We start from the raw sequence: 26,333 nt of genomic DNA, 5'->3' as shown, positions 1-26,333 counted from the left end.
CTGATTATTTTCTGCTCTTAAACAACTGTCCGCTGAGTAAAATATTATGATTATCAAACCATTTTCACTGGGGAGTAAAGCAGCTTTTAATACAAGGGGCACCGTCAGGAAAGGTCAGTTCAATTAAACAGTGAACTACTTAGCAGGATGTAAGCTCCCACAGGAGTTATCAGCATCATTGAACAACCAGTGTGGGGCCCTGCAATATGAAGAAGGCACAACCGGCTCTGGAAAGTAAATAGGTTCGGGTCCATCCGAATGGCCTCTTTTGGCTAAGCTGCCGACAGCCAAAGTAATTCATCTTTAACATGGGAACCCAGACCTGTGAGTGTGACGATTATGGCTTATCTGTACAACACGTAATTAGTTTTTAAACATTTTTTTTCCTCCCACCTTCAAGCATCTCCTTGCCTCCCCTGAAATGTCTTTCTGCCTTCAGCAAATCTTTAAACCCTGCCTCAGTCCCTTAGCATCGGGAACTAGTATATCACAAGAATGCATTGTGTCTCCTGATAGTAATGTTTGCTTGTAGGGGCATTTACTGGCAGGTTTCAGAGCCAGGTATACTAAAACTAAGCCACATAGTTGTCTTCGGAATTACTTTCCTGTTTGCTTTGTTTATTTTTATTCTTTAATAAACAAAATAGAGTTTTAGATTGACATTCATTTACCTGAACTAATCGGCTGTTGTTTCTGTGAAGATTATTTGGGGAAATTCAATTCTCATCCCGGCTCAGTTAGGGATTTTAACTGTGCTGTGCAGTTCCTTGGCTAATTCCAGAGCAGATTTAGACTATAATGTCAAACTCCAGGCTGCTCAAACCAGAAATGTACCTGGATGTACCAAATATACCCAGATTTGGACCCAATTCATGTTCTCAGCTGCCCCAGGTGTTGGTTATCTCTATGTGATAGAGATATGAGCCCTTGCAGGATTCATCAGTGATCAGTCCTCAGCTTGCATTTTGGTCCCATCAGGAAGCTGGGAACGTTGACAGAACTTGAGAGGATCTGTTGAATTAAAAAACAAACTCGCAAGTGTGAGCAAGGATCTCTTGGTAGTGGAATGTCATTTTCTACCAAGAAGGGAAAATGAGGGGTGACCTTTATTCCACTGACTTTGTCTTTTCAGGCATGCACAGGATGTGAAAGCAAGCGTACAGAGCAACGTATGCCTGGTGCCTATTCAGTGGGCATACAGAACTCCTTTTGTAGGTCTTGAACAAAATCACAGCACGGAAAAAAAACGTGAAAATAATCATTCGTTGTGCATCTGTATCACCTTTCATGTAAGAACTTGAAGAAACGTTATTCCTATTTTCTTAAAGTTTCACCCAGTCACCCCAATTACATGCATGCCTGTAAAGGACGGTGACTAAGGATGGAGAATCGAGGTAACAGCAAAGCAGCTCTGGTTGGCAGCGTGGGCAGTCAGCAAGGGGGCATGGGGCAGACCCAGGTGCTCTGCCTTGAAGGGGGGCTCAAGTCCACCCGAGCCAGTGCTGCTCAGAGACCTGGCGCTTGCGCTGCGGGGAGTTGAAAGCACTGTGGTGCTGCATCCATATGTATACGTGGATGGCGCCCAGGCCTCCTGGAGGCTTTTGAGAGCCTGGACCTTCCTGTGGAGGTTAGGGACTGCACAAGGACTTGACCTTTATTCTCTTCTCCTCCTTTGGCTCTGATTCTGTGGGACTGGAGGAGAAAAATCCTTCCTTACACTGCACTCCGATTGCCTTCCCTGTATGTGGGTTACAGTGACTGTAGAAACAGCCTTCACATGAAGCCTCACTGTTGCTGTGTATTTGTTACACACACAAACAAAAGTGCAAGCTCCTTCCCGTGTGGATTTCACAAAACAACCTACAACCAAACAGAATCTAAAACCAAGAGCCCCACAAATACACCCAGAAGAGCAATTAGGTGTCTGGAGCAAAAATAGGGAAGTGATGGTGGAGGCTTATGCTGGCGTGCCTGATGCTGCGCAAAGCAGGAAACAAAAGACTTGAAGCAGAGGTCTACATAGGAGCAGATATTCAGTGTTATTACTTTCCCAGGATTTTTTTTCGAAATGTACATACACACCACACATCACTAAGTACTTCTTTTATCCTTTGCCTTTCATTTTAATTTGTGGTCTAGTAGTCATGTTATATGAAAAACATCTAACATCCAGCCTTTGTCTTGCTGTTGCCTTTCTGTCTCTGAAGGCGTCAGGGATCAAATGACTGTCTAAGCTAACACCCCTGTTACACATGGGCAGGAAAAGGGCTAGGAAAAGTCACGAGTGAGCTCTCTCCTTGCACATGCAGTGACAGAGGACAGCAGATTTCTCCAAATGAAAGATCATGAGAATGGGGTGACAAGAACAGTCAGCATATTCCCACAGGACAATAGTCTGCCTGTTATTCAGTGTGTTGATCCTGCCAAGCTGGCTAGAACCACGTGCACAAGCAATAACAGTGTCTCATGTGCCAGACATTTCCTAACTCAAAAAAATACCTTTAAATAGTTTACATGCGAAAGTCTCTAGCTTTTTTAAAAATTGAATTCAGCACTCGGACTCTGGGACTCTTGTGCCAGTAGTGTGCACTGTGCTTCTTGAATGCAAGAAACAACTGCGTGTCAAATCCAGAGCAAGAGCATTTCCTCGTCATGTGAAAGTCAGGAAGCAGCTGACGCTATTCTGTTTCTCCCAAGCAGGGAGTGAAAGTGCCTGCAAATGCATCCCTTTCTACCTGAGAAGCCAGGGCTCCAGGAGTCCACTTCTCAAGGACGATGGGTGAATGTTCTTGCAGATGACTCGGTTCCACCCCTGCCAAACCCACATGCTGCAGGAACGCTGCAGTCTAATTTTTCTAAGGGTTTGTTATCTCTTAAAGTGTTCATCCTTCTAATTTAAAAAAAAAATACCCCTGGGGAGACTTATCAACAATGCGTTTCACATCTCCCCTTCTCAGACTACAGCAGGTATGAATGTTGTGTGCTGTCTGGATGGGGTTCATCAGCAAACGGATGCAAGATTTTGATATGCATTTATAGCATGGGCTCCAAGAGCTTGAGCTCAATCACTTAAAGGCAGGTCCAAGTTGATATAGCAGTAGATATCCTACAGCCAAAATGTTGATGAGGTGTGGAAGGCTGTTTATGTATTCAGCATATATTTTTTACATAGGCATCCAAGCAAGGCTGGTGGTCCCTATCTCAGCATAGCCACCTTTATGCAGAAGCTGTATGCGGTTTGTTTCTGTAAGGCTGCATCCTGCTCTGTCACCATCTCCTATGGGTCATAGACTGCCCCAGTGCGATAGAATTTCATTTCTGCTGTGTGAGGGATTGTGTGTGTTCGTCTCCATGGCACAACTCAGCTTTCTGGCAAGATTTTCGCCCGAGAAAACAGAAAGAGGAAGCTGCAGACAGCCTTGCAGGCTGTCAGGGTGTTGGCCAAAAAGTTGAGTAGTTTCATCTCATGGCTGTACCACAGCATGTGTAGGAGTGCAAAAACCCATCTTCATTGCTGCAACTCCTAGATATTGTATTGTTTAGAGAAGAGATGCCAGTCTCCCAAACGCTACACTAGGTTGTCCCCTCCTCCCAAGCAAAACCTGTTCACTTGGGCTTTTTGCCAGTAGCCAGGATTTGGCCCATATTGAGAGAATCAGCCTCTTAGCCACGATCATTGATCTCAAAACCTAAAGCTGCTCATATGGTGTTAGACTCCTGGCAGGCCACTCTTGTCTCCTAGGATGGCCCTTGCTATATTTAGGACTAAATCCTTCTGCAGTACCAGGCTGACCCCTTAACTGCGTGGCGCTCGACAACCCTTCGCCTCTGTAGTCCTCCGCACTGTGTCTGCCACGGACCCCCCAGCAGCTCTGCCTTCCCATTTGTATGTGTGACGGTATGAAGCAAACCAGTTGTCTCATTAATTTACAGAGGAGCCAAAGCTAAATTTATGTGTTACTTTTATCAACGTACTTTCCCCCAAAAGATTTACATTGTGTTTCCAACTATGTATCTACAGGGCTAAACAAAGGATTTCTGTGTATTACTCAAAATGAGCTCTCATTGCTTGCAGTTATCCCTCCTGCTAAAGCTCTTTCTTACGTTCCTGTGCCTTCAGCCCTGTGTAATTTCATTTGTGGCCTGAAAAGAGGTTTTATTCTTTTTAGTTTAGCAGGGAGGTTCGTATATATTACAGTATAATTTTTCTTTTTTCTTTCCCTTAGTAACAAAAACAACTTTGTTGAGTGTGAAGAAAATGCACCAGCTAAAACTGTGGGTGTAAATTATTGTGTCACTTAAATAACTTGAGAGTGGCCAAAAAGATATTGCTCAGATTTTCCAGAGCAATTCACGCTCAGGCCAAGACCCTTATGTGCCATTTACCAACCTGAAACTTTTCTAAACTATAAATTGAGGAAAGCCTAGCACTCCCACAGCAGCCAGAGCCCTCCTTTACCCCTCACCCTGCTAGGTGGCAGTACCGCCAGGTACCAGTTAGGCTTCGGGAAGGGGGCTCTCCCTGGTTAATGCATGCAGACAGCTCAAACCACGCAGTACAGCATTTTTGAGAAGAGTAAAATCCTAAATGCAGGGACCAGAATAAGCAGATCCAGAGGCATTCTTTGTGGACATTTGGAGACATTAAGGGGAATTGGAATAAAACCCCCATGTTTCCCTGCCTTCTCCCCCCCCACTGGTGTTTTCCCGTCAGGTTCAGTCAGCGCAAGTGTGAAGGTCTTTTCTTCTGCAGCTTCTTCACTGCTTGCCTCATCTCAGCTGTGCCTGCTACCAACTACTTCAGCTTCCAGAGCCGATGCAGCATTTTTTCCTGCTTTCTCAAAAGCGCATTTCATCGCCGTCGGTTAGACTGAATGGCAATTGATCATAATTGCTCCTAAAAACTGTTGCATTCAGTAGTGGCACAAGTAACTGCTGAAGAGGAGTAGGTCTCCTTTCCTTTCTTCAGCTTTTTGGAAGATCCTGGTGGTGGTGTGGTAGAGGGTCCTGCCATTCAGGCAGGATTCCTGAGGATGGGCTAGGAAAAACACAACAGAGTGAATAGGATATGTCTCCAACAGCCCCTGGATAGCAGGTTTTGCTGACTGCAGTATGGGAGCATGCTGGTACAGGGGTTAACCTCGCCCCCTCTGCCACAGACGTCCGTGCAGAGTAGAGGTGTCGACAGAAAGGCATTAGGCTGCTGCCAAGTCTAATTGGAAGGTGCATCAGTCGCACGCTATATGCTCAGAAAAGCATCTCCCTGCTTTCTCCTTCCCACGTCCTCTTCGTGCTATGGAGACAGTTCTTCAAAAAGCAAACCCCGGGCAGGTCCTCAGCTGGCATCAGTTGTCATCCTTCCAGCGGAGACCACAAGGCATTCACTGACACTCTGCTCTCTCATGTGCGAATCTGCAATAGATTCCTCCTCAGTGCCCAGCGTACAGGTAGAACAAACATTAACATTCATTGCAGTTTGCTGTTATTTATTTAGTTATTTAATCTACTGCTTTACATTGCTTGTGGGCTTTTCTTCTAATGGATTTGTCTGACATTCTGCAAATCTCCCTTGCAGTTGGCCAGAGGGGTGGCTGCTGGTGTTCACATGCTTGCAATACAAAGGGGTCTCTAAATCAGCTCTCACTAGTTTAATGCCAGGTCTTGCTGACAGGGTGAAGGGGTGCTCCAAAACAATCCAAAAGATGTGAGTGGGATAGCTAGAGCAAGGAGGTTTCTGACTAGTTTATGAAGGGCAAAGTGGGCCCTTGGGGCTCAAATGAATCTGAACAGCTATCTAGCCTTAGTGTAAGCCCCCCGGAATGGGCTAAAAATGTGCTAAATGGGAAACCTGTGCTTGAAACGAGCAAAGAATTTGCAATTTCTCCCTATTCCCCCTCATCATCTAAAGCTTACGGCTGTGTTTAGGCACAAACAGGGAAAACTTTCTATCAGCAAGTTAAAATTTAAGGGCTTTCTGTAATCTAACTGATGTTCAAAGGTCATGAGAACATTGTGCTTGGCCTTCACAACCCCCAAAAAGTCTCAAGCCTGTCACAAAATGTCACAGTGGGTAAGATACAGGTGGGATTAGAAATGGAAATGTTTAACCAACAACACTGCTTTTGTCTCATACACACATTTCAGAGGAAAGAACCAAGACTTTCTGCTAAAAACAAATGTTCTTAACAGAGAACACAATTCCTGAGGTCTACCAGGTGCTTTGTGCAAGTCAGGTGGTGTTATTATTTTTTTATCATTCAGGTTTTTTCCCACATATTTCTCGGGTGTTCCCAAGGTCCTGCTTGACTGCCGCCTGTGCTCTCCTCAGGGTCACTGCGCTTTGACTGCGAAAGGGGAGAGAGACCTGAGATGACATTGCAGGACATTGATTTGAAGCAGGTGCAGCTTTGAGACAGTTTCTGCTCTCTCAGTCACTTCCCACGTTCCCGTCTGGATTGCAAACTTACTGGGGTTTTTTTTTCCTCCCCCTTTCCCCTCTTGTCAAGAAAATTTACAGAGCTTGTCCTTCACCTCCTTCCAAAGATAGAGCTTGTGGAAGGAAAACAGCCAAGAGATGCTGAATCTTATCAGGGTTTATTTCCCTGCACTTAAGCTGTCAGCTATACATGGGGCGGGATTTCCTCTTGATTTCACATAACTGTAGAAAAGAATTTTTTTGTGATTTATCTGGCTGGTTCCTTTGTTTTCTAATTCACAGAAGTGACAATGTTTCCCCCTTTAAAATTTACTGTTTGTTCTCCTTTATATCATGCAATGGTGATAGCAAGTGGAATGGTTACGCTTTCTGAAGTGTAACTCTCGTGATAGAAGCCTAGGTACAGAGAAGATGCTCAGTGGAGCTGGATACCCTCAGGCCCACTGCATAGTTCTTCCCACCATGGAGGAGATGTGATTTAGGTGCCCAAAACGTGAAAGGGGGTCTGCCTTTTTCTCAAGCAGACATGCATGCAGACCCCATTGCCTCAGTTGCCTTAGTTCAGGATCTGGGGAACAACAGTTCTGGGGATGTTTGACAGCAAACCCGCTCTGCTTGCAGGAGTCTTGTAAGGGAATTGTTTGCTTCCTGGAGACAAAATCCACCGTAATTACAAAAGCAGGTTATTGTGTCACCCTCCATGTTAGACTGACAATTTCAAACGTGCATCCATCCTCGCAGGGGAGCATCAGTACAGCCAGCATTCATCAACAACGCGCTGTGTAAGGGAGTAAGTGACCGGTCAGCTGAAAAAGCCAGCTCACCAGGGCTTGCTCGCACATGTCAAGTCAGTCCCTGTCTCCACTCACAGCTGCCACCGCAGTGGCCTGAGACAGTGGCTTGGTGCTCAAAGATAGCTGCCAAGGCTGCAGGGGAGACCAGTGGGATGCGTGATGCCTGTCAACTCCTCACCAAATCTTGAAAGGCTTTTTTTTCCTGCTTTCTATCTGTTTTTAAAAGCAGGGTGCCACCTCGTTTAATGGTTTAATAGATCAGTTGGGCAATTTTTGTTAGAAGATTGTTTTGAATTTTTGTTTTTGCAGTGTGACTCCCTAAAGGATTGCTGTCTTAAGTCTAGAGCAGGGAGCTGGGAGTCTGAGCCCTACCTGGGAACTGGCATCCAGCAATGGCTGGGAGATGCTACACTGCCTAGATGAAATGTTGCTCCCGCTGTTGTGCACATGTGGCACAGGAACTTCCCATGGCACTTGCAAAGAAATGTCGCAGTGGTAATTCTGGCCAGACTGCTTGCAGCACAGGAGACTGTAATGTCCAGAGCTGCAGCTGCGTTGTTAAAAATTACACAAGTAGCGGATTTGCTTTGTGTATTCAGGGAGCCGGTATTAATGAGCTTGTTACCCTATAACAGACAATTTCACAAAATACAGAGTTCTCTCGGCATAAGAATGGGAAGGCTCAAATTTCTTGCCAGCAGCATCAGGTATGTCAGGGAGCGTGCATGTGTGTAAAGTACATCACTAGAGATGCTGGCTGCAGTTGGAGATTTCAGTCTTTGGTGAGGTTATGCTCCCTCTCCACCATGTGATAAAGAGGAGGAGCAAAAGCAGCTGCTCGGTAAAATAAGAAGTGAGAGACCAGTGGGTTGCAATGATCCAAAGTGAGTTAAAAATCCATGATAGAAGGGGACAAGCCAATTTGCACAAGTTGCACAAAGCAGCTAAATCTGTGCAGACACCTCTGTTGATAGGCCCGTTACTCAGGCTTCCTCAGAAGAATATGCTCAGTTGCTAGACCTCCAGTAGCTTTTAATGTATTTAAGAAATGAGGAGCTGCTAAACACTAGCTGTAAATTCTCCCTAGCAAGTTGCAGATTTCAGAAAGTATAACAGAAAATAGTTTGGTGGCGAAGAACAGAGTAGGCTAAAGATCAAAACAAATACCCCAGCCACTGGCGTTTCCTGTCCTGCAGCTGGGTTTGTTGTGTAACTGGGCTGAACACACACTGCAGCCACAATTTTAGCAGGAACCTTCATGGTGCAGTCTCAGCAGGGATTTTGGCTGCAGCAATGTAAGCTGTCCTGTACTGTTGCAAATTGGAAGGCAGTCTTTGCTGACCTGAGCAACTGGCTCAGACTTCCAGTAGGCGCTTCAGAAATGCAGTGCTGTAAAATAAATGATCAGTGTGTCATTCGTGCCTCCAGTCCAGAGCTTCTTCAAAGCAAGCCCTTTGAATTCTTGCAATTAAGCAGTAAAGTTTGCTTCTGAAGTTACGCATGTCCCTCCCTTCCCCTAGGCCCAGCCTTCTTTCTTTGTTAGCATTCAAAGCCTAGGAATAGTTATTCCCTGTTTGATTATGTCTTTGGTGAACAGCTGAAAGGTAGCGTGTTGCTGTTCAGTGATGCCAAGATGTGAAAAGCAGAGAAAATGCTTCATACCAATTAGCTAACTGCGGTGGCAGTTGGGCTGTGGGTGTGCAATAGTCCTGTTTTTCAGGGAAGGGCTTCGGTTAAGACGTCGGCTTGTGGTTTATTTCATCTCAGGATCGAAGTAATTCTTCCCCCTTCCCACAGCCAGATATTGAGTTTGTACTGTTTTAAGGTCAAATACATGAAGTCATCTTGACGTGAGCAAGAATGATAGTTGTCGCTGGCGTGCCAGCAGGTTGTATGGCCAGCCTGGTGTGTTCTCCTTTGTCTGCAAACAGCTCGTATGATCTATCTGCATGGCAATGAAAACTGAACGTTATTTTCTGAAAATATTATCATTGTTTTTCAGAGCAGACCCAGTTGTCTGACCACAAGTAAAGAAACCATTTGGAGTCCAAAGGTAGTGAAAAAAAAAAAATCACGTCTATCAAAACGTTAATCAAAATACCCCTGTCACCCACCACCTTACCTCAGCCCCACAGCACCCCCACCTCAGCACCCCCTCCCACCAGCACCCTGCATGTACTGGATGCTGCAAGGGAGGACCACTAACAGGAGGGAGGCTCTGGAGACCCCTCAGGCCCTTTACTGTTGATGGGCTACAAGGTGGCTGCCCCACTTATTCATCAGTCTCCTCATGGTCCTGGAAGAGGAAGGAAAAAGACTTTTAGGTATATAGTTAGGTGGGTTTTTTTTCCCAGGTAATTATGAAGAACTCGTTAGGAGGACATGGAGTCTCCTTGAGAAACCTTAAGAGGTAACATTACAGGTGAACTGGTTGCAATATGGTTGGGTTTCAATCAACGGAATCCTGAGTTTCTGCTAGTTGAAGTATTCGAGAGAGAGCTGAGGTTGAAAATCCTTATTCACACCAGAGAAATAAAAACCTTGTGACGACCATATCCATGATGTGCATTATTTTCCCTCTTCTTGTCTTAGTGCATACTTGGCTCATTCTGTCCTGAATAAATAGAACAAATGTCCCACAGCTGGACGTGAAATCTCATGGCAGTGCTGTAGGAGAGAAGTATGAAGCTGTGCCCTCCTTTGTGTTTTTCTGCAGCAAGGAAGGGTGACAGTTGCTAAATGGCTTTATACGAGCATTTCTATTGCAAAATCTTGTACTATCTTTCAGATAGATAGTGCTACACAAATGAGGATTTGTCAGGCCTAAAAGCAAGTATGGAAATTAACCAGTAAAAATTGTTCCACACCAGGTTGTAGCTCAAAGGATACGTTTATGCTGTGTCATAGGAAAACCAGTGGCAGTTATGCCCCTCTTAGGACTACACCGAATAGTGCAAGAAAGCTGAATTAAGCAGTTCTTCTGTATGGACAGGTCATCACTAATTACCCATGATGGTGAAGATACAGGAATTCTGCTTGGCTTGTTAACACTGTGAAATAAGCTACATGACTTCAGTCTGGTTTGGCTCTTCTAAAGTTTCATGTACAATGGCTTTAGGGCAGGAGAGAATATTTCACATTGTATAAATCAGTATAGATAAAATTGCTCATTAATTCTATAAAAGTGCTTCCTTGGGCAAAGTCTAGCAGAAATGTCCACGGTGCCTGTTTTTCTCTTGAGTTCCTTTAGTGTGTTCTCAGTCTTTATTTAGTCAAAGTATTTTGATTTGATTTTCTTGGCATTTGGGATAATATCTATTACAAATCCAGGGATAATTGGGAGAAGAAGAGCTGACTGTGTTAAGGGATTCTCAGCAAGAAAGTAAAACTAAGCAAGGAAATTGGAAGAGGGTAGGCCTGAAGTTCTGCTGCAATGAAACGCCACTTTGTAAGTTTGAAGATGCACGTAGTAGGTGCTCTCAGAGCAAACTGGTAACAGTAGTTTGACTTGTTAGGAGAAAAAAGACCCTATGGGAGAGACTCATCTGACATAACTTTATACATATGATGTAGCCATCCACATCTGAGCTAGTCGTATAATCTCCCTGCATAGTCACCAGAGATAGAGGCTTTTTCAAGACGTTAACAGGTTGGCTTGCTTGAAGTATGTGTCTGAAGTGGAGATGAAATGTGTCCAAGTATCAGTTCCCCTCTGTGAACAGGAGCGGAGTGCTGGGTGATAGTTCAAGTATCTAGGAGTGGTAAAATGAAACCTAATCTGTGGGACAATTTCTGGTGCTTATTTCTTCCTTCTTGAGACACCCCAGTAGTTTCAGCCTGGTTAGACACCTATTTATAATCTGGGGACTTCAGAGAGTTGCAGTCTTTGCAGAATAACGCTGATTACTGAATAATGTGTGCCAGTCTTTGGGGTGAGGGCCATCTCTTTGTTTTGTGTTTGTACAGCCCCAGGCACAGCAGGGTCCTGCCCCAGGATGGACCTCCTGTACACTACCACAACACAGATAATCAATAATAGCAGACTTAATTAGAACTTTGATCAGTCTCTCTTCCTTCTAATTTGCTGTGTTTTAAATCCCTGTGATGTCTAAATGAGGTTTGATAACAATTCTCTGTCTCTCATTTCCTCCTGTCCCACAGGAGCACATTTACAAGCTGATGAAGAGTGACAGCTATGCGCGCTTCCTCCGTTCGAATGCTTACCAGGACTTATTGCTGGCGAAGAAGAAGGTATCTGTTGGAAAGGACGTGCTTGCATCTCTTAGCACCTCTTGATTCTCGCCTGCTGCTTGCTGCTAGTGTGAAAATGAAAATACTGTTTCCTTTTTTTTTTTCCTTTATTTAAGAAAGGAATGAGCACTTTTGTTTTCTTCACTGGGGGCACAGGGTACGGCATCTGTATGCACAGCCTCAGCCTGTGTTTTGGGGAAAACATGGTGACCCAAGGTAAAAATAATATGAAAAAGTGTTTGTCTTGCACAGCTGTCTCCCAAACTCAGTGCAGGCAATTAAAATTTTATCGCTTCTTTCTCATGACAAAGATGGTGCCTGGTATGAGGAGCAGAACCCATCAATCTATTCATTACTGGTGCAAATTTCACCCATTCTGGTTTTCACCTCCCTAGCCTCACCATGTGATCTTCCCTTCGGATGCCTTACCTATAGACCCCCTTGCAGTGATTCTCTTGCTCCTTTTCTCCATTTCCCTTGCTTTTGACTCCCCAGAGGTGTTTCCTTTTCCTTGGAGACGAGAAATAATTGCATCCCATGCAGTAATCAAGAATTGCAGCCACATTTTTTCACAGGAGAACTGGGTTTGAGCTCTTCTTAGCCTTTTCAGTGTCTGCATGTGCTCTGCCAGCACCATGTTTCTGCCAGGAACCGCCAGTTCAGGGTAGCAAAGGAGTGGTTATGTAGAGTTATGGCAGCTCCTGTCCAAGTGTCCCTTCCTTCTGAGAGGGTTGGGAGGTAAGCTACTCATCTCTGCATTTGTGGCTGTGTTCAAATGCTTTCTGCACCTCCTGACTTACTCCCATAAGTCTGTGTGTCCATCTGTGTGCAAGTGCATGCATGTACACGTGTACGTGTCCCACTTACGTTTGGCTTCCAGGACCGTACATAAACTGACTCCTGACTCCTGCGGCCTGAGTGTGTGGTTTCCCATCACCATCTTCCCTGCTGTTTTTCTGCTGCATTCTCTGTGTGCTGCCAAATTACATTGCATCGGCACAATAGAATGAAGTCCCAGTGGTATTTTTGTCCTGATTGTCATTGTGTGCCCTAAAAGCATGCATATGGTGACAAAAGGAGACAAACCGCTCTGTCTGCTGTGCCTGGGACTACTGGCAGGTGGATTAGGGGAAGGTAATGGAGGGCAGCAGCCAGCCCTGTGTTTCGAAATGTCTGGTTTGAAACAGCATAAACCAGTGCTGCTTACATTTGAAAAGGTTAGACGTGACTTAGAGTTCAGAGGCTGTGGGGAAAGAAGGAGGTGCAAGGCAAAGTCTTCTGATGGTATAAAGCATAAAAAAACCTTTGCCATCTTCCTACCCTTATGAGCTAACGGTGTGTGTCCCCCACCCCCAAGTCTCCGTTGAACACATTGAGGGTTCATGTGCTTCAAAGCAGGAGAGTTTTCTCCTCCCAGCTGAGCCCATTCAAACCGGAGGTGGGGTTTTTTTGCAATCCTTGTTTGCTGTCAGATCAAGCCCTGGATGTGTCAGCATGACATCCTCATCCCCCCGCAAACTGCCGGAGAAGCAGATTTTGGTGTCATGTTAACACAGCCGTGAAAGTAAGAATCAAGTTTCTTTTAGAAAGAGCTGTGGGTGCACGAGTAAGGCACAAAAAGGCAGGAGTAGATCTGTGTAGATGGGTTGTTCACCAGCTTCACACAATGCGGGAGGGGAGTTGATGTTGCTCCAGAATCTGTAAAGCTCTTTGCCATCGCGTTGCATTGTGTTGGGCAAGTGACCGTTTCTGAAGCAATGTAGGTACAGAGATGCTGACAGAAAGAACATGAAGTTTCTGTATGCTGAGCTACACGGTAAGATCTTTAGTACCTTTGGTGCAGCTTTGAGAAGGCATCCCTTTAAAATTCCTCTAAATAGCTGGAAAGCAGAGGGAAGGAAAAGAGAAACCCACTGGCATATCAGAGCCTGTGTGGATGGAGGATTTGGTTTAGAGCCTGCATACAAAGTCCTGGATTCACTGATGTGAGTAGAAATTCACTGTAGTTGTTTAAGACTTGATGAGTACGTCTCTCTGGGGCTTGAGTATGTCTTGCCCCAAAGACATTATCCTAACGTTGCCTGTATACCACACCAGTGTGACATAGCCTTACTTTTATTACTGAAAATAAGATTTGTCAGAAGCACAGCATGATGGACTTGAGCTAAAAGAGTTGCTTGCACAAAGCAAATGAACGTCTCTATGGCTTGAGATTCACACGTGACTATTTATTTTGTGGGTAAGTTTATGTCATTTGGGATCTTTTGCCCTCCAGCACTGGGTTGTGGCAAGCTGAGCGGGCAGGAGAAGGGAGAAGGTTGGCTGTGTGGCTAAAACACAGGACTGGGAGCCACAAAGTCCATGCGCTTCCCCTGGTTCCCCCACTTACTTTCTTGTGTGACCTTGGGGAAAAGAAGGTTCAACTTTGCCTGCCTCATACCCTCTTCCCTGTCGAATGGGAATAATAATAGCGACCTGCTCAGCGGAGAGGTGGCAAGGCTTGATTAGTGCCTCAAAACATGCTTGACATTTTTGAGATTTGTAAGATACTGTAAGTTTGAAGAGTTACTTTTTTTCCACACCGTACAATAACCACAGATGTGGGAGCTTCCTCTCCTTGCTCTGGGAGTGCAGTAATGGAGGAGAGGGAGGGAGGGAGGAGAAGTTATGGGTCGGGGCTGAGATACAATGACAGATTTATGAGGGGCAGCAGGGAGGATAAAAGGAACATATTGTTCACACCACTAACTGATGCAAGACAGTGGACATAGGCTGCGTACAGACCAGGCATACATACTTTGTTAATCCATTTTAGATTTTTTTTTTCTCCATTCTTCCCAGCGTCATTATTACAAATAACCACAGTATTATTGGCCTCGATCCTGCAGATTCATGGTGCTCAGCAGGGAACATGAGGTTGGCCTCCAGCAAGGGTGTGATTGGAAGCAGTGTGCTGCAGAGGGGGAAAGCTGGGTGTAGCTCCCTGCCTCGCACGAAGTCCTCCTCCCCTGCCAGGCTGGAGGAGAGGAGGGACGAGGACAGAGTCCTGTCCTCAGGAGGAACGGCTGTACACCCAGCCCAATTCAAGCTCTGTGCCTCCATGCCCAGCCTTCCCCCTGCAGCAGATAGAAATCACAGGGCCACCGAAAGCGGCCGGCTCAGCGGCGAAGGGCTGGATGGTGCTGAGATCCCCAACCGACTCACCGGATTTTATTTGTGTATCTACGCAACACGCCCCTCTCGTGCTGTGCAGTCAAGCATCAACCTGCTCCTATTTCTGCTGATATGCACGTCACTGCAGGCTACTTTACAGCAGGTAATCACCACCGCACCGCCCTCCTCCACTGTAGCCAAAATGGTGGCTGGATATACTTAGGTGGCAGCGAGCCTCATGTCAGAACGAGTGCCGTGACAAACCTCCTCACTCAAGGCATGGAGGAGTTTGGGCTGGGTGACTTGGCTGCAGAGCAGGGGTTTATTCCCTGGGGAAAGAGCAGCATAGATTAGTTAGTGCACCATGGAAGGGGGTGCACAGGAGCTTTGTTAACAGTGAAGGAACGGCCAGACACGTGGTCTGCTAGTTATTTTTGAGAAGGGAGAGAAAGGAACAGAAAAGACCTCGAGGCACTTTCCATTACTCCCTGTAAAGGTGAAACAATGACATTGGTGGGCAACTCCACATTAGCAGGCACCTGACTGCCAGCTGAAGTGGCAGCCAAGCTGTCACGGCTCCAGTGTTCATGTCAGCCTGGCACGGGGTGGCTTCCCACTGTCCGGCCCTGCCCGCAGGCAGGGGAGCATCCTGGAAAGGCGGCTGCAGCTGCCGTGCAGACGGGCTGCGAAGCCACAGGAGTGAGCCCTGTTGCACTGGGGGAAGAACAGGTTGGTATTTGCTTGGTGTAGAGCATTGTTTTCCTCTCCAGCTGGTTCAGAGAAGGGTGAGATCTCTCTGGTCCTGCACAAATGGACACAAAACAGATGCAAAGTACTGTTCCAGCCATTTGGTAGCATTGTACATGCGCTTTGCTTTCTTGCTTTGGACAGGTGTACAGGACTGCCTGAGAAGCCAGGGACCTGATCCTGGCCTTTTCCTGAGCCAGCGTCAGGGAAGTGATTATCCTTTATTTTCGTCTGACACCATTGCCTCTGGAACACGTGGTTTTCACCAAATTAAAGTTCAAAAAAACCCCACCCCAAGCCACGAAGTCTCATACCAAGAAAAGGATTCAATGGCCAGCAAAATTAATCCTGGGAGGGAGAGATCTGCAGTTCAGAAGACCAAGCTTTTGGATACATTTCCCTACCCCTTTTCAGATCCCTGGCAAAAAGTGTCAGCAAGACAATGACTAGGAGCTTCATGCCATGAGGGGCAGGCTCCATTTTCAGCACACACCTTTGGAAGCATTGCTTTTATCCAGACCCTCTGTCCTGGCTGCTCTATATTGTCCAGGAGGGTTCCTACTGCAGATTCTCTCCCCTTCTCAGTCCCATCAGAGCACACGTGACCGGTTTGATTCAGTGGCAGGACTTGGCTTGAATGTTGTAAAGATGCTGAGCAATTTTCTCATAATTACTTTTAATAATCAGCATCAGCTGGTTTTCGTAAGTTTTTTCTACTTAGACTGCTCTGTGCCAGCAGAATCTACATAAAGGAACTTAAAATTGGGATGGCTGGGTAAATAATTAGTCATGAAGAAAAGGAAAATTTGGAGGAGACAGTCAATAATTAGTGAACGACTCCTAAGTGGTGAGATCTGTTTACTGCACCTACCTGGGCTGAGAGGTTTTCATCTGCAGCGGGGGTGGTTATTTCATATTTTATCCAAATGCACATGTCCTTTGCCATTAGCTGGTAGAGTCTGTTGGTGTGTTTACTGGCAAAGATGGCTTTTTTTGCACCTAGGAGGACTGCTTGACCTGGCATGCACATGTGTTTCTCTGCCTTTGCCCTTTGCACTCTCAGTGTGTGTTTGTGCAAACGCTGCTGTGGTGCTGCAGCAGGCACAGCTCGGGGGTCTGCAGCCTCGTCAGACGCTCCCTGCTCAGGACCCCAGATCTGTTCACAGGACTAAGAAAGGTCTGACTCGGTTTCTTTTCTTTTTTTTTTTACTTTGTTATTTTTAAATTTCCTTCCTCTGCTGCGCGAGGCAGCCTCCCCACCTCCACACCGCCCTGGAAGGATGCAGGGAGGCAGGTTACCTCTGCAGCAGGCTGCCAGCCACACAGTCTGCAAGGAAGCAGGCAGGAAGAGCCGGAGAGCCGTACAGCCAGCACCCACACCCACTGCCATTAAAACTGCTCAAGTCGGCTCATCACTCTGCAGCCAGCCTGCCTCAGCTGCTTTTTATTTTACTAGAAAATGTCATGCTTTGACTCAGAGCTGGATGCTATGGGGATGAGCTTTCCACGCATCCAGCTGGTCCCCGCCTGCCATCCCCATGCCAAATGTGCAGGGTTGCTGCAGCCTGCGCTTGCAAGGCACTTCTGTGGCACACCGTCGATGCTCTCCGTGCCTGCTTCCTCATGCATGCCTTCAGCCGTGGTAGGGAAACAGCCTTGTGTGTGGCCCCCTGTGCTAGATGAGCTCTCAGCACCCTAACAAGGTGCTCATCGTCTTTGGAGACCACCATTCTGCCTTCCTGCTGGGTGGGAAGGTACGTCACCTTTTGCTTGGTAGCAAAACCAGAGACACTAAATTTTCACGGCAAGTGCAGGGACACAGTGTGGCCTGTTGTCAGCAGGTCACTCTCCTTGCCCCCAGTGCACGCCAGAGCTCCACTTTAAAATGTAGTTGGGCTAGATGCTGATTTTTCAGCCCGCAGCAATGTGATGCTGCAGACTCAAGTGCTTTGCTCCCCTAGGCAGCCTTGCAGAACACTCTGCCTTTTGTCTAGGTATTTCTTCTCCTGGGTGAAATTGCGCCTTTAATTTGGCTGCCGGTGGGTCTTGCCACCCGTGCAGGAGACCAGCGTGGAGGCCCAGTGCACGGCTGTGAACTGCTGTCCTCAGTCCCGCTTGTCGTGATGCGTTCAGCCAAGGCGGCAGGACCGCAGCCCTTCTCTGTCACCTCTGCTGTCTTGGGGTGTGGGGACACCTCTGAGGCTCCTTCAAGGAGGGGATCTGCGATGCTCTGAGCACTTGCACTACTACACTCAGCAGAAGAGTGAGGCTGACATTTCTTTTCCTTTTCCTCTCTCATTTGCAGGGAGAGGCAACTAAACCTTGGGTTAGTGCATGTTAAATACTCCTTTGGGGAGCATTGGACTGGGTATGTTACTGCCTCCCTGCCAGCCAGGAAGCCTGCTTTGTCGCTTGGTACATGCTCTGAGGCCTTGGCTCCATCCTCAGTGTTGGCTAAAATGACGTGCCTCTAGCTTTCACTTTCGGTACCACTTTTGGGACATCAGAGCTGATGGTGTGGCTTCCTCGAATGGTTATAAGTGAAGAGGTTGCTTGACTCTTTCTTCTGGACAAAGAATATTGCTTATCTTAAAACGGCCTTATGTTCTGGTCTCATCTCTGGTGATGCGGCAGGGACAATCAGCCCCATCTCTGCCTGGGATGCTTCAGACTAACCTTGTGGACATCAGAGAGCTGCAGCAGCTGCGATGATCATGCAGAAGAATTAAAAGGCTTTGCCTAGGCTCACCTACACAAGTTCTCATCCAATTTATCTGATATGCTTTTGGTTTCCTTACATCTTCTCTATCTAGTTTTTGCACTGGTGCTTTCTCCTGGGGGTCATTACTGCAGCTGAATCTGTGGCAGATCGTGTGGCAGGTAGGCGCCTCTCATGAGCACCTCCAGTGCAATGCTTATTTCCAGTGCACTGTAATGCACCGTCATTGCTGTGGCTTTCCCTTATATGTAGCTCCTTATCCCCTTTGCTGCAGTTTTACTTCTGTCTTATCACCTGCATTTCGCTGGCTCACCACATTAAAATAAGTTTCTCTCCTGGAAATCAGCAGTGCCCACAGCTTTCTGACTGCAGTGGGGTTTCCTTCATATTACTGAGCTGCTTCTCTTCTCCATAACAATTTTTTCTCTTAGATATTCCAGCAAACATGCCAATAAATTATTTAGTTCTTCCTTGTTAGTGACAATTAGATCTCCCTTGTGCCAAATGAATGAAGCGCTGCAGTGAGAAACCTTCTCAGGGATACGTTAACAAAGCCATGATGCACACGCTTGTCTTCTCACAGTGAAGTTGAATGTCTTCTTGCATATGAATAGTCCTGTACTCCAGATACAAAAAATCAGTGCCCCAAATCTGCCTGTATCTTTCCGTGGCCTTGCACAGACATACGTATGCTGTCTCGTGTTTTGATGTAGCCAAACTTATTGGAAATGTGCTTCTACCCTCTGGATAAATAGAGGAGTGTAGGTTCCCTGGCAATGAGTTCAGTGGTGATTTTCTTCCAGCGCTGTATTCACTCACACATTGCTTTTTAATATTGTGAAAGTTACTGTGTTTTTTTTCATCTCTCTAAGCAAGTAGATGGGAGCCTCCGATCAGCTGTTTGGCAGATGTTAACCAGAATCAGAGGTCCCAGCTCAGACAGCCACAGAAGGAAAATTCAATGAACAAGAAATCAATACCAATAGCAGTGAGACACAGCAATGCACAGACCTGTTTGAACCGTTCAAAAAACTCACAGGAGAAAAGGTGACATTCTCCGAGAGTAAAAGTAGTGATGTCCCTCATTCTTTAAGGGGTTTTCATTTCTTACGTTTGCTGTTGCAAACATTGGTTTCTGCTTTTTACATTTTTTTACAACTTTTTCCCCTTGCTGTTTCCTTATATTTTGCTGCTGTTTCGAAAAACTGCATTTAAGCTGAAGGGGTTTTTTTCTGTATTTTTTTCTCCCCACTTGTTTCCCTGTTAAGCCAGAGAATGAGCAAGGTCGTAGAACTTCTCTAGAAAAGTTCACTCGCAGTGTGGTAAGTTCCTTTTCTTTTCCCTCCTCCCTTTCCTCAGAACTTCATTTTTAGTTGGGGGGAATGTGGATGCTTGACTTTTTATTTCATCCTTTGTTTTTGCAGAAGTTTGCAGCTTCTCTGTTAATACTCTAGCTCATCTAAATAGTAGCTCTAAAGAAGGGGCGGGGGGGGAGGGGGAGCGAGAAGCAGAATTCCATAATGCTCATTCTAGCTTATCATCACTGCAAAAGCAAATTGATTTTTGTCTAGAATTAAACGCAAGGTTGTTTTTTTGCTGTGTTCCCACTACAGTATTTGTTGTGGCTTTTCCTTGCGCATTGAAGTAGAAGAGCATGGTTCTCATAGTGCCATTGCAACAGTATCCGTATGGTGATATAGTGCATGGTTAATGATACCGAATGTATATACACATACATATCCACCCACAGCACTGCAGCAGCTTCTTCTGTTGCCCCCGTCTGTCAGTGCTCGTGTAAATAGTGATGGGCGATACCCTTTGATTCATTCATGATACTGATACCGGAAAGGGCGCACAGTAACAGCAAGAAAAATGACACTGTTAAACCTTTTAGTTAAGGGGACGGTGGGATCTCAAGGGCAGTGGACAGATGTCCTCTCCTCTCTTGTCCTTCACCAGCCTCCAACCTCCAGCCAGTCCGTCCAGGTGGGGGAAGCTGGTCTGGCTGTGAAGGGATGCTGCAGCACAGGGTGGCGTTGGGCACTGGCCAGGGCTGCTTCTCTCCAGCCCCCAGGGCAGGACCCCAGAGCTTGGGCAAGACCCACTTGTCCCACTTGCTTTCAGGGATCTGCGTGTGCAGCAGATCTTCTGGAGAAAGGGAAGAGCAGGGAGAGGGGGCAAGACCAGAGGCAGATGCTGCAAGTGGGGTGGAGGACCAGGAATACTGGGCAGCACGGGGTGGGACAGGCTGCGTGCGTGGGGTGGCCCAGAACAAGCACAGGGCTAGAGCTGAAGATGCAACAAATAGGTCAGTGGGGAATCACTCTTGTGTTGCTCAGTATCAAGCACACTTTGACTTGATATGTCATATGGTTTTGGCATGCTGCTATGGTCTTCATGTATTGCCCATCATCAGTTGTAAGGTGATACTGGGACAGCAGAGAGTCATCAAGCGGTTAATTCCCATAGAAGCTACTGTACAGAACACTATTTCATAGAAAGTTCACAGACCTTGTTACGGCTTTATAACAGCTTTATAATGAAGGCATTAGACTATGTGTATATACAGTACATATGCTTGCATTTGTGTGTGTGTGTATGTATGTATATTTATATATACACTATATACATACACATGGCATATAAACATAAAACATTTGTACATACAGATAGAAAAGGGGAAACTGCGCAGGTAAGTGTGAGCTGTCGTAGAGCAAATAAGCCTAGAGGGGTTCTTCCTGATGCTGCCATGCTACCGCACAAGCAAACCCAAATGTAATACGCAGAGCTTTGTAGTATATCCACTGGCAGACTTCCTGGAGAATGTATTTATATAGCTAATGCATATGCGCACATTTAAAATATGTTGATACAAAATATATCACTATGCCCATCTGCATATTTACTACTTTCTAAGAGTATGCCAGAAAGAGGAATAGGCAAGATTTTTTTTAAACAAACTATGCAGAAATATTTACACCGAGTGGTAAATTCTTCTCCCAGATTTGCCAAATACATAGAAGAGTAACTCTCACTTTACTAGACTGGCTGGGTTTATAGTAACACAGCCAAGGACGGATTTTTCTCTTGCATTTGATTTGAAGGGTAACTTGACAAGCTCAGTTTGGGATGATTGAATTAAGTAAGTAAGTACCTGTAAAGGAAATCGTCTTAGATTTGTCGGCACTTTAGTTCATTTTTGTCTTACTGGCTAGCATACTGTAAACATTTTCTTTCATTTTTCTTAATACAGATATAAAATGTCATCCTCTGATGGTATGGTAGCTACCAGAACTAGGAAGGGTCTGAATTTTTCATACTTTGCATTATGGTAGTTTGACACTGCCATCAGATGAGAAAATAGTCACTATGTTGACATGTCATAATGTCCTCGGAGGACAGCATTACCAAAGCGGTAACTTTATGGCTTACTCAGGGGGCTAAATTAAGACGAAGGTAATTCTGCATGCTCTAGTTCTCCAAAATGCACTGCAGTTCCCCGACTGTGTAGGAGTGGAGCGATACAGCGGCCCTCGTTCCCAGAGCTGCACTATGCTTTAGTGATTGCTCATTACAAGATCACATATTCAAGCTGACCCTGCAGAGGCGCGCTGAAGTTAAGCATATGCCTAAGGTTTGGCTGGAACCAGTCCTCGGCTCTCTTCAAGGGGGAGCGCTAAGCCTATTTTGCAAACAGAATACTATGAGGTCACATTTCCAGTGATGGCTGTAAGAGGAACATCCAAAACATCCAGGGCTAGAAGTTTATTTGCCTTAATGAGCCATCGCTGAGATGAAGTAGTGGCTCCCAGACTGGCCATACTATAAACTGCCTGCGGACCTGGGCCACCCCCAGGCTGTGCTGCTCTGTTTGGCACTGGGAGGACGCAGTAGAACACCAGGGAAATTTTCATGCCACCAGGGCTGCGGCATGTGACCCAGCGTTTTGGGAAATGATTGAACTGAGGTCCTTGGAAGGCTTGGCCTTACCGCGGCAGCACGTGCTCCGGGCCACGTGCCTCGTGGTGCTGGGCACTTCGGCAGATACGCTGCCTGCTGGGGCAGCTCCTGGAGGTCTGAGCCAGCCTGGTGGGTGCTGCCCAGCCAGACACGCCCCACAGCCTTCGCACTCGCCAGGAAACCCTGCCGAGGTTACGGGAAGTGGAAACGTAATGCAAAACTTGGGGCAGAACTCCAGAACTTTGGTTTTGAATAAAAACATGAATTTTAAGGTAAATTGCATGTCAAGATTCAAATACAGATTTCAAGAACAGAATTTGACTGAAGACTTATCTAACATAGCAAAAACATCAGGAAAATTATTAGTCGAGGAATAGCTCAAAGACACTTACAGTGGGGAATAAAGTGGCCTAGCTGCGTTCGTTCTTTCTGCATCACCGTGATTATTAGTAAGGTCATAAGAATATTTAAAACGTGTTTTAAAATATGGAGCAAATTTTCTCCCAACATCAATCAGTTATTGATCCCTATAGTACTCTGGCACTTCAGGCCTATTGAGAACCTCCCCCGCATAATTTTTAGCTCATTGTTTCTTCAAATAAAGCAGTTACTATTAATTAAATTTGCTATAACTTTTCAGCTGTGATAAGCAACACAGGGAAAACATATATCTAATGATGTTATGGTTTCCTTTTGCATCACCGTACTCAAATTTGGGGAATTTGGTTCCACTAACAGTGTAAGTGGCATAGGGCCAGAGCAGGAGCATGGAGGTGGAGGTTCAGGACCCCTCCCTTGCTCGTGATGATGTACTTACAGGGATGCTTTCCATACCAGAGAAGGCCTGTTTGTAGCCAGAATGCCAGACATGCCTGACTCCTTAGACAGCGATTTGTCACTTGTGTGAAAAAAATCAGACTCTCTAGGTTTGCCTGTTCAAGTTGCTTGGATCTCACCATCTCTTGTTTGAGAAAGACAGGAAAAAAATGCAGCACTTCAGAAAAAGAAAGTAAAGCTTCATCAACAAACGGCAAACAATACTGCAGGCTTTTTGTCTCTTACTTGGGTTAAAACCCTCCCCAGAAAAATCTTTCGGTGCTTCCGAATTGCTCTCCTGCACTGAGTGGAAAGCTGTACAGCTTGGCTTTGGAGCACAGACTTGGAGCAAGTGGAAGTCATCTTACGCACAGGGCTCCTGCTCATCTCAGAGTCACAACCCAGGAGACAGAGATAACCCCAGACCATTTGACATCCTTTAGAAAGACACTGTGGAGCCCTGCTAGCCAGACAGAGGCTTGCCACCTTCAAGGGGATCAAAGGGGAATAAGAAAGAACAGGGTTTTACAGATTTTTTTTTTTCATACCACTCTTCAATTCCTACAAGACCCACTGTCTCATCTTCCTTGGCTTGGTACTTTTGACCAGGAGAAGACAGCTCATGACTAATGAATGCACCGAGTTTTTGCACCAAATCTTTCTGGAAGCCAGGTGCTATCTGGTCCGCATTAAGCAGGACACTGACAGCAAGATTTTGCCAGGAGAATTTTCACTGTGGTGATGGTTCACCTTTTACTTCCAGGTCCTTTCAAAGTATCAGCTGGTACCTTTGTGCAATGGCCAAGAAGGGGGCTGTGCCCACTGCTGGTCAGGTCCTCCTGTAGCGAAGGGCATAGTTTGCAGTGCCTCCCTGTCTGGGTTCCCCTTGGAGCAAGGGGACATCTGTCTGACCCAGCGCCCAACGTGCCAGACATCCTCAACCTCCTCAGATTACCTGCCTGAAGTCTGCAGCTGCAACGTCGGTGTGTGTTTTGTGGCAGCCCCACACACACACAGTCTGGGCAGCAGCGGTGTGGTCCCAGGACCAAACGTCACGGTCATCGGTCATCTGGTGAACACCAAAGGGCCATGTCCGCATGATGGAGCAGATCACTACAAGGCACACGTTGCCCAGCACTGCTGGAGCAGAGAGGCGGCAAATTTCTTTTCTGCCCTGTTCAGGTTTTGAAGAGTCCTCAAAACATACGTGGGCAGCGCAGTGGTAGGATAGACATCACGGTCCCTGACCCCTTCGGCCCTGTGCCGGGCTCCCGTGCCATGAAATCGCAGGTATAAAGCTAGACTGGCTCTTCCATGCTCTCCACGGGGGCCCTGGGGAAGGGTCCATTTCAGGGAGTTGCAGATCTGACAGGCTGTTGCATCGGAGCACTTACTAATCCACATCATTTAAAAAATGATGGCGCTGCCCATGGTGGCAGGTTTATCTTATTACAATTTTCCTTTTGAATACAGCAAGGATTGACATTATGAAAGCAGAGTTAGCCTGTCTTCTCTCCCAAGTGAAGATAAATGGCATCATAAAAATCAGACATCATGTATCATATATGTTATAAATAATACCTAGTATTGAGGTAATAACTTAATTTTAAAGACACACATACACACAAATCCATATATCTACATCTCTCTCTTCTGTCATATTTGATCATCTCACTAATTAAAAGGAGCCTGCTATACTATTTTTAGCCATGCAGTCTCAGCCTAGTTTAAACCACCGTAGTTTCCCATCTGCTTTAGAAATGATTTAATAATCAGATAGACGGAAGCTTAGTTCTCATAAGCTGAGATGATCCTTCAGGGCCAAGAGTAGAAGGAAAATATATTTTAATGAGTACATTTAGGGAAACTACCGCTGCTTTTGTCTCGCAAAGGAAGCCACCAAGTCTCTGCCTAACTTGTGCTGGTGGCCATTTACATTTAATAAAGGGGGAAACAGGAGGGGATTCCTTTGTTGCATCTTGCAGCATCTTGAGTATTATCTCTAAAAGCAGCAATGGTTACTCCAGCAATAACAGGGATTAAACCTACGGGTACCAGCCTTGGCAGGTAACTTAGATAAGCCTGGGCCATGATATTCAGACGGCAGGCCTGTGCACATCACACGTGCATACACTGTGCTGGACCACTACAGCTTGAGGAAGGAGGCAGGGAAAACACGGGGAAAGGGATTTCCCACAGACTCCAATATCCAGCCAAAAGTCTGGCATTTGCACCTTCGCCCCTCCAGTCCTGTGCAGCACTCTCTGGCTGAGGCTGTTGGTTTTGCCTGGAGCTGCCAGGTCCTGCCATTGCTTGGGCTGAGTTTCACAAGGGGCTCTGGCCAGCAAACCCCTTGTGCTTCTCCCAGGTTGTGCAACTCTTCTCTCCATCCTCAGGCAGTGGAAGAGACGCACAAGAGCTTCTTTACCTTCTTCAGGTAAAGAGCTTTTTCAGTCCAGGAATGTAACGACTAACAGTGTGCCACGTCAGTTGGTTCAGACAGAAGTTGTAAAAATTCTGAATAAACAATGTATCACTGGTCTGGCCACTCTTGTTGTCCTTTAAAGCATGAAGATTGAGAACTCTGATCCTCTCAAAAACTGTAGTGTGTGTGCGCCTTTTGTTCTTAAAGAAATATCAGCTGGGAATAAAACGCAGAGATCTCAGCATTGGGTCACCACCTCAATATTGAGTCAGAAACTTTAACACCAGTTTTTCTTACAGGGGAAATTCCTTCCTTGGGATATAGCAATTTTAGGAAAGTTTGAATTCAAGTCTGAGTATCAAGGAGTCAGGTATGAAGCAGCAGGGACCTTTTCCAAGTGGTAAATTCAACTCAGTGCAGAAAGAGAATAAGGTGAAGGAAGAGGTGGTCTGTGTTCGAGCTGCGTGGGAAGTAGACTGTAGACTAAGAATATAAGAACAAAAGTTTTCTAATGAGCTTTCTTTAAAGAATCCTTGACGTTATGGATGGAATATTTTGCACAGGACAGCAAGTCAATGAAGACTGAGGATTGTCTCAGTTCCCGGGCACAGGTGAATAAGTGAATCGACAGACTGGCCCAGCTTCATTAACCATAGGAGACAGAGCTGCAGTAGGCAGAAGGCAGAAGCTGGTAAGCAGGAGCTGCTGTAGTCCTTGCGTTAGCAGCAGCAGGGTGGTTTTGTATTCTCATCCAGAAGCATTGTAGGCAAAGTCCCGCATTATATCCTTAATCACTGTGGAACCAGTGTCCCACCTTGGTTTCTCATGCAAGGATGTCTTTTCCAGGAACCAGAATAGGACTGGAGATCTTGTATTTGGTAATAGTTGTCGTGCTCAGTGGCCAGGATGCTTTCTATCTGGAGCCTAAAACGCCCTCCTCCTCTTTGCAGTGATGCAAAGTGGCATTTTCATTGTAGCATTTCCTCTGCTTTAGTTTTCTGGTATCTTTTGGCTATTTCGTATTGGCCTATC

The 26,333-nt window shown here is 46.0% G+C and overlaps 1 protein-coding gene across 5 annotated transcripts in view; it reads left to right on the top strand.

The window, feature by feature from the left end:
* RGS6 (regulator of G protein signaling 6) overlaps positions 1 to 26,333 on the top strand; it is a 293,786-nt gene that overhangs the window by 258,317 nt on the left and 9,136 nt on the right. For 4 of the 5 annotated variants that reach the window (XM_076344748.1, XM_076344750.1, XM_076344749.1 and 1 more), the window contains one exon: positions 11,392 to 11,481. In XM_076344748.1, the coding sequence (XP_076200863.1) occupies positions 11,392 to 11,481 (90 nt within the window). Of the gene's footprint in view, positions 1 to 11,391; positions 11,482 to 19,368; positions 19,423 to 26,333 lie in introns of all 5 variants that reach the window. The other variant, XM_076344752.1, reaches the window with a different exon arrangement.

This window comes from Aptenodytes patagonicus, chromosome 7 (assembly GCF_965638725.1).
Source record: "Aptenodytes patagonicus chromosome 7, bAptPat1.pri.cur, whole genome shotgun sequence".
Classification (NCBI taxonomy): Eukaryota; Metazoa; Chordata; class Aves; order Sphenisciformes; family Spheniscidae; genus Aptenodytes; species Aptenodytes patagonicus.
This window is presented reverse-complemented; position numbering and strand designations above follow the sequence as displayed.